At 35.8% G+C, this 9,252-nt stretch overlaps 1 protein-coding gene across 1 annotated transcript in view; it reads left to right on the top strand.

Annotated features, from left to right (window-relative positions):
- The first annotated feature begins 425 nt into the window (after positions 1 to 425).
- LOC116176069 overlaps positions 426 to 9,252 on the top strand; it is a 176,383-nt gene continuing 167,556 nt past the window's right edge. The window contains 1 exon segment of the mRNA XM_031494536.1: positions 426 to 739. Within this exon segment, the coding sequence (XP_031350396.1) occupies positions 730 to 739 (10 nt within the window). The 5' untranslated portion in view covers positions 426 to 729.

The following is a 9,252-nucleotide window of genomic DNA, read 5'->3' as shown; positions in this document are numbered from 1 at the left end:
AAATATTACGTCATTAATCAATCTAACAATTAAAAACTGCGAAATTCACACACCTCAAGTCAGGAAACATTAATTATTTACCCGGTCCATATAAATCTCATAATGGGCCACAATTTAAAAAAAATGGCAATTTTAAGAAATACCAAGACGAGATTCGCTCATTTTTGGCACGTTAAGCTAACGGTACCCAATAAAGTCGATAAAAAGTTGACCGCAGCTCAAAGTGCAAATCATTTAAACTAACTCGATATACTATGGAGGAATTTCCTGAACGTTATTAACGTAGGTATATGAAAGAAGTAAAATGAACAATGTGTATAATTTATAACGTTTCTAACAATAAAAGGCAAATAAGTTGAGTTGAAGCGCGGTAATGCGAAGGGTTCGTTTCTCGCACCATCGTTCAAGTCTCCGCATATATTAAGTTTTCTGTGGGATGTTTCTGCTGCTGCATTCGATGATGTGGGATGCTAAAATTTTGCAGGAGTAAATCGCCTTCTATGAGCTCGACGACCGTACCAAAGTGAGTGACTTCGACTTCGCGAGTTCGAGCACACGCATACAAGAACCAATCCAAGCACGGTCTTCACGGCCGGTCGCCTTCCAAGACGCTCAACTTCTTAAGAACCTTCAGTCTGTTACAAGACATACAGTGAGTAGTAAGTGATACACACCCTTTGTGCAAAGTGGAGATAAAGGGGTGATAAGTGAGCCTTGGCGCATACGGCCATGGCGACAGGTGAGTTTTTTCCCTCTGCTTATTTTTTAACACAAATCCATTTCCTGAATAATTTTCCTTTCACCGTGTGCCGTACCCACTTTAACCATATATAGTGTGCGACAGGATTAACTGGCATTTTCGGATTTTTAAAAACTGGAAAAAAACAGTGAACATTCGTGACTAATACTGAAAGTGAAAAACTCGCATGTGTAGTGCTTCGGCAATGGAACAAAATTAAGTAAACTGATAGCAAGTGACTTTTTTGAGCTAATTATGAGGATCATGCGGTGAAATCGAGCCGAGCGACCTAAATCCCGCCACTTCTCTGGTATACTGGGCAAAGTAATCGGTTATTGTGCTAAAGTGATCAAATTACCTTCACAATTATCCCTTTTATCCATCCCGTATCATACAGTCTTTAAAGATCGATTACTTAACGAATCCGATCGATCTTACCCCATTTTTTTAATAACATATGGCTAGGCGCGATCGAAAGTAAAATGTTGGCAAACATTACAATTAGCTTTCAAATATATCGGAATTTAAATTTAAATGTTAATTGTACGAGAAAACCTTGAAGGAAATTCCATATTGTTAATGGACAATCAATTTTGTCACTTTCCAAATACGTTTGTGGTACAGTGATCAAAGTTTGCCAAGCATTTTGCTTAATCGTATACGAAATGCTGCATGAGTTGTAAATTTCCAAACGCCAATAACTGGAAACGAAATTTCAAAATGTTTGGATTTTCTGGGTGAACTAGAAGAGCGATCCGTAAAAGGGGCGATGATATAACCTATGATCTTACCCAATCACGATTTATCAACCGTCTAGAACGTAGAACCTTGAAAGTTGTCATTTTCACGTTTTTAAGATTAAACTGGGTGTTATTATTCAACATTTTAAAATAGATACGCTCATCTCGAGTATTTTGAAAACATAATTAACATCTCAGCCTGCAGCAAATCGGCTTTTTTTGGGAGACACGAATAATCTAATTATAAAGTTACGGCACTCGTTAAGTAACGTTTTGATTAATTTTCCTCTCAGAAGCGTACTTTCTTTGCAGATTGTGACAAATACGAACCAATTCCTGACGTCATTACTTTCTCCGACGTGTAATTAAGTAAACATGTGTTAACTTATTACGCAAACGCACTATTTCCTATTTCAGCCCTCTCGAGCTTATGAAATGGAGAGTTACTAAATTCCGTTCAGACGTCGGAAGTCTGTTTCCTAGCTGAATCTTGTGCAGGTATCGCGAAGTCAAGCGTGGATCTTTCATTTTTGAGGGAAAATCTGGCCGAAAATTTCAGCGTGGGCATACCAGACCTTTTGCGACACCTTTAGCATTTAACATAATTGCAAGGTCTCGCAAATGTTAACCGCGCGCGTTGAATTTTATTTGCATTATGGGATTAAAAGTGGGTGGCACGAAAAGTTAATGTGTCGTATCGAAAATGCCTCTAACTCGATTACTTTCTTTCACTTTCATGTGTGATTAAGTATCTGGGTTTCGCTTGAACATTGTAGCTTGCTGTATAATTATCACAATAAAATCTAAATGATTTTCTGAATCATGATGTAAATGGGAATGTGCGAGGTCGACCACTCTTAAAGTCAAAGACAATTTTGTAATCGGCGAACAGATACAGCAACCTACATTGCAACCCACTGCACTTTGCATCCGTTTATGATGACGTGTTGGTGGTGTACGTGCGATTACCACCACTATCCTTTGAGGTTTGCGAATTACAAGATTGGATTGAATATGGGACTGGGGAAGCCCCTTTCTGAACTTTTCTCAGCTTGCCGAGATCCATATCTTCCAATAACTTTTTGTTTGCCAATTAAATTCCTAGTATCATTGTTGAGGTGGGAAGACCGGCTGTAATATAAATGATCATTATATTCAGTATCGAACCGAATTAGGGTGCATAAGAAAACCTGTCCAATAAAACTAAACTTGTCCTTGCAGACTAATGACTAAGTTTGATCTGAGCTACCAAAGGCAATTAGTAAAGTTCCTTTGAAAATAGTTACATCCTGGCATGGATACTTTATTAAATTCAAATGGATGGTTTCTACGGAGTCCTCCAGTCTTTCATTTCATTAGAATCATTTTTGCATTAGTTCAATTGATCTCCATACTATAAGGTTAATTTTCCTTCATTTGTAAGTTGAAAACGTATAACAGCACAATATTACAAAGAAACGATTTGGTTTTGTCTACGAACTAAAGGTAGCATTGTAAAAATGATTCATGTTTCTGGAAACTTCGGCCGCACCAAGTGATTCCTTTACTCTAATACTTTACAAGCGTAGGGTTATTATCATCATTTTGTATAGTACCAATTAATCTGTCATTTTGTTTGAACAGTTCCATAAACCCTGTAATTACGCCTACTTTTAGAGACGTCATGATACTAACGCGAATCCAACTCAAAAAGTTTCTATTTTTAACTTTTACATCATCTGTCAAGTTAATATGTGCAGTGTAACCTTCCATCAAAACTGACACTTTGGTATATTGTATTATAAAATAATTTATTCCGAGCCATTAAAGCACTCGTCTTGGTTTACTGCTTTCTGGATGAGCAATCATCTTATCATCAAATCATGAGAATCTTGTATATCCAAGCGAATGCAAACTAACGAACATGTATTTTTGAGGATAATTTAGTTTCCCTCCTTCAAAGGTCATCTCATCAAAATATGTAAAAAGCTTTTTTACTTTTTCTTTGATTCAATTTTATGGTTAAAATGTATTTGGAAGATACTACTCTTACCTTTTGTGGTGGCAGTGCAGCGTTTCTCTTCACGTCGGTTTTTTATTTTTAAATCACTATAGGTAATTAATTGTTGGGAGTTAAAAAACCATACATTTTTGAAATTTACTTTTTATTTTATTTTTTTCATATATACTAACTTCCGGTATCACTTTCGGTTTAGCCGGAAATCCATGCAACTTTTTTAAGAGATTTGAAATTTAAAATATGCATATACAAAAAAAATGGAAAAATCTAGCATGCCGTGTGCTGTTAGGATGCGCGTTGTCTGTTATGTTACACGGATAGACCGTATTGCGCAAAAGTAAAGCTTCAAAACTAAACACTGAACAAGTTGATGTAGGTCTTTTCTGTGTGACATGACACACGGCATGCTAGATTGCATGAGTTTTCTAAATAATTTGTATATCAACCATATGCAATTATGCATATTTAAGGTTGTCGCACAGCAAATTAGTTGATCTTTCCAAAAACCTTAAAAAACATTGCATTTGAACAACAAAAGTTGCATCGGTGTGGTACCGGAAGTTTCGCCAAATAAAAAAGATATTGAGGCGACCCTCTTATCTTGAACGCACTGTATAATGATTATAAGAGTATCAACTCGCGTCTTTATATAAATTTATTTGGTTGTAAATGTGAAACTGTCAAACTGATCGAAGCACCACAATACGCTTGCTATTTTAAGCACATTTTCCATTACGCTATTGTCCGCACTTTGTCCGTCTGTACCACGACTAGTCCTCCAGTTTAAACTTTTTCGTTGTGGTTTTTTATACGGTGTAGCACAGATTTTTGGATTAGTCACTTCGTTCCCGAAATATGATTAATTCTGTGCGGGTCGCGAGGAATCACGTCTATACTAGTTTTAACGTTTTTTTGGAGATTTGAACAAACCCTTAACATTTGTAATCCTGGAGAATGTAAAAATATCGTAAACACTTTTTCAAATATTGTTGCATCAGGTATCAAAATGTGACTGAAAGTGTCAATGTATAGTCGTGGTCAAAAGTAATGTCCTCTCTCACATACCTCAACTGTAGAAGAAGTACTAATATGTTTTCCGCGATTTGGTTCAATTTCATTTCAATCTTAGGGACTTTCCTCATTTTGAGAAGATTTTATTTTCAGGGCTTTAAAAGGATAGATAGCCCATTTGAGTGACATCATCCGCAATTTCTGAACGTATTGAATTTATTCAATTGCACGTGTTAAAAATGACCGAAACAATATGTCCAATTTTTCAATTTATAGAAACTTTGATTTTTTAATTTTGTATGTGCGGAGGGGAGTTCTTTTATAAAACCCCACGGTTCCGTTAACTTAAACAATTGCAGTAATGGAGGTTGGGTCAGTTATTTACAATTTTTCTTCTATTTTCGTTCCCTTAAAGACGAGGCGGAAAAAATCAAACGTTCATTTTTATCTTCGCTTTTATCCGTAATAAACTTAAATTTCTTGAGCGTTTTTCACTCCTAAAGTTAAAAAGAACAGAGACTATCGATTTTAAAACCCACCCGCACTGCAAATGCTTATACAGGGTGAACATTTTGTATGGAATACTGATTAAATCCTCAAAACAAGATTTTTCAATGGCATTTTTATGGTATCCAAAATTGTAAAAAGTTTGCTACCGAACTACATACTTTAAATTTGTGCTCAGTTGCGTTCTTCTGAATGGTGAAGGGGAGTTTTCGTTCCATATTCTTAAAGAGTACACTTTTTGGGGTTTGGCAACATGAAAATCTGATATTACATAATCAAATTTAAGAGAAAAACTAAAATTGAGGAAAATAGTTGTGTCAGTGAATTTTATTATTTCTCTAGTTTGTGTTAAGAAAAAAACGCTATTCTTTTGTTAGTCACGTCAACGCACTTGCACTATTTTTCATGAGATACTATTAAAGAATGAGCCTTTTCTTTTAAATTTAAATTAAACCCTTTTTATGCTGCAATATCCAAAAAGTGTACTTTTTAATAATATATAATTAAAGGTGCAGTAATTGACGTTTAAAAAATATGCCCCCTTGACCATTCAGGGGTGCGCCACTGACCACAAATTTAAAGTACGTAGATTGGTAGCGCTTATTATTATTTTAGATACCATAAAAAGCTTCTTTCAAAAACGTTGTTTGGAAGTTATATCAAGTGTTTCAGACAAACCGTTTACCCTGTATCTCAAATAGGTACATTACAAAATTCTTCCCTGTATTCGTCTTTGGTGATTTCAATACCCTCCAGATCTTCGGCATATCACAAGCAGTGTTTGGTATATAAAATTTGGTCTACGGTCTCTCCCATAATACTCCTTCGAAATTTATACTATATAGTACAGTTCTCAGAAAAAAAGTATCATTTCCCTATGGAAGGTGTTCCAAACTAAACCTCTACAAAATTAAAAAAAAGTAATTGGTCATTTTATCTGTACCTAAATTAAAATTCAAAATAACATTACATAGTAAAAATAGGATAATATAACAATTAGGTTATTAAAAAAATACGACTTCATTACATCAAATAGTTTCTCGAGATATTCGAATTCAAATTTGCACGCATGCATCTAGCAAAAAACTTAATCTTCACTTTGTAAGTACTTTGTTGCGACCCTTCGTTCTCCAAAATGTATCATACTCCGTTGCTACTTATCGGGTCCGCCTCAGAGAGACCTATCACTTTCCATTTGAGAGTACCGACTTCCCACACTCGGTTCTCAAGGTATTCGCACATGAAGTTTTGACCCTACCAGCGGAATTTCAAACGCGACTTTTAATCCGGCTCATATTCAATAGTACTTACCCTTGAACTCGTAGAAATCGATTCACGAAGGTCGCTGTCTCTTTTCGAGTTAGACTAGGAGCGGTCGCACAGACAGACGGACAAAACCATCTCATATATGGATTTTTTTCTTTCGAAAAATTCCCTTAAAAATCGTTGGGTCTGCCAAATTCGTATATAAGGGGAACTAAATTTATCCTCATTTTCAAGTGTTACATTTCATCTGCTTGGTTGGACTTATGCCTATAGTTTAATAGATATGAAAAAATACGACATTATAAGTTATTGCTTTGTCTTTATCTTGTGCGGATCATTACTCATATTAGAATCATTTGATTTATTCAGTTCAGTTTGAATAACTCCCAAATTACACCACTAACTATCATAATCAGAGCCTACAGGTTTTAAAGAATACCAAAATTAATGTTAAATCAGACGCCACCTCATGAGATAAGATGAAAGGTTGTAAGACGAAATTTTGCGCGAACACGTCATATTTTTTTGTAAATTTTCCGGGAACTGGTTTAGTAGGGAGGCGCAAACTTTAGTTGGGACGTATGAGTAGGTATCTACCAAATCTGTCTCTCTTTCTCGGCTCCACTTGGGAAGTCCTCTGTATTTGTGTGGCAGACAGATGTCCCCTAACTGTCTAACATCTCTGTTCATACAAGGTGTTCCTAAATAATATGATGTAAATATGAAAGGGTTTTGTCTTATTTTATGACTAAAAGTGCGCATATAAACATAGACCCGCAAACGATTCGTTATCTATAGGGTGTTAAAGATTTTTAAGTTTTTTCTTTATATGTCCTGCAGTTTTTGCGATATTTCACTGAAGAGCTTATTTCATTGATTATATGATAGATCAATGGTAATGAGAACCTACAGGGTGTTATTTTTTTCTGGAGTGACGTTCCATTTTCTACCCCTGAACTTTTTTTCGGCGTGTCACTGGTAGATTGTGAAACAAGAATTTAAGTTTTCTGATTTGTTTAGAAACTTTTTTCTCTTTTAAAATTTTTGTATCTGCGACCGGTATCGAAAAAAATCCATTTTCAGTAGTTAGTTAAATGAAAGTATTATTTTAAGTTGAATCCTGTGTTGCATATGTCTATAAATTGTAAAGTGTACGATAGAACGTTAACACCCTGTAGATCGGTAACAAACTGTGAATATGAGCTAAATGAGCTAAAAGGCAGTTAGCATTAGCCAGGATTTTTTTAAAACGAGTTTTCCTGTGATATTAAAAATTCACTCTACCGGCTACATTATAATTCCCTAAATTAGAATAATCTCTCATTTTTTGTGGCTGATGAGTGATGGTCTCAGTCGTTCAGGCCAAATTTGAAAGTAGAGCCCTAGAGTGCAGATTGTGAAATCGAACCAACTTCCTCTATTCCTCAACATTACCATTTTCAAATATTTAAATTTAATATACAATCGTCATATTAACTTGATTTATACAACTCATTTCCATCGATAGTTTTTGATTTGGAGAAATGCAAATTAGCGGTATATAAAAATTGGAATTTCGCTAATTTGTAATCATTTCTACTGACGAATTTAATTACGCCATTAATTTTGCATTTTTCCATAATACGCTCGCCATGTAATTTAAATTCCTTGGTAGATGATGGGCATTATTTCATAGATTGTTCACCACTCGTTAATTTATGACATTGTAATTTGTTAATTTTGTAGTAACGTCGATTAAAATGCCTCTCCTTCATGTAGATTATGCCTAAACAGTTCTTTTATACCTGGAGATATAAAAACTTGTTCTTTAGATAAGGGTGGCACAAGCTAACAGGTGTTTAAGTTTGAATTTCCGGTACCTATCGGCATTTTTTGAATCGTTTTCGTCCTTTGACGCGGCTGCTTTAAAAGTGCATTTATATAACTTGCAGGCCTTGGATGACGTCGTCGAAGTTGACTAACATTCTTTGCACTACGACCAGGTCAAAGATCAAGCTATTGTAGGTACGGGCGACGTCTACAGAGTTCGTAGCTAAATACCGCCTAGTTTTTTTTATACACCTTGCATTGACAATTATTGTTGATTACATAAGTGATGCAATGGTCATTTTATATTTGTCATTTATGCCGATGGCGCTAAAAATTACGTTTCCTGAAGAAATTTCTCTCGGACATAAGTGTTAAGTCGTGACTACTTTATCTTAAACCAAATAACTTTCTCTTTGTATGTTGTTTATTCAACACTGACGCTGGTGCAAAGTGGTGCGAGTCTTACTTTACACGAACGTTTCTAGGACGAGAATACGTTTATGACCTTTCTGGTCTTAGCACGACAAGTCGTAAAAGGCCCACCCGTGAAACGTGCAAAAATAATGATTATTTTATAACTACCCAAACCGCCTGGCGTAATCCTCCTGACGTTTATGGACTTCACTTAGATGGTGGTAAGAACCCCGAACCCCGTCATGAGCTTGGGGTCAAACCCATCCTAACTCTATCATTAACTTCGACATACCACAACTTTTTTTTGCCATATCAAGTATTCAAAAATGGTAATGAAGACGTGGGTTTTTAACATGGTCAATAATTTGAAAATCACGAACGATTCTTGCAGTTAGTAATTTTGATTTTATCGCGCTATGTCCACTTATTGGCAAATTTACGGTCAACATTGCGAAAAAATCCTCGAATAAACCCGACGGGATCAATGCATCCTTTTTTCAATCCAAGCCTCATCCTTTGATTGGATTTCTGTGAGACCCGGATATATGAATCACCTTGATCATACTGGCCGATTTGGGCTGGCATTTAGCAAGGTTTGGTCATTATTTTCGCATTTGAGAATTTGCCTCCCCACCAATCGCGCAAAGTTTCGTACCTTGCTCGATCATTGAAATCTTCGAAACGCTCGCTACTGGCTAATTAATTCGAAAAGCAACGGAGCTGGGTACGGAGTAGTGAGAATTTCCTTGAGAATTTGTAGTACCTGT

The sequence above is a fragment of the Photinus pyralis genome, unplaced genomic scaffold, assembly GCF_008802855.1.
Source record: "Photinus pyralis isolate 1611_PpyrPB1 unplaced genomic scaffold, Ppyr1.3 Ppyr1.4_LG7, whole genome shotgun sequence".
NCBI classification, from domain to species: Eukaryota; Metazoa; Arthropoda; class Insecta; order Coleoptera; family Lampyridae; genus Photinus; species Photinus pyralis.
This window is presented reverse-complemented; position numbering and strand designations above follow the sequence as displayed.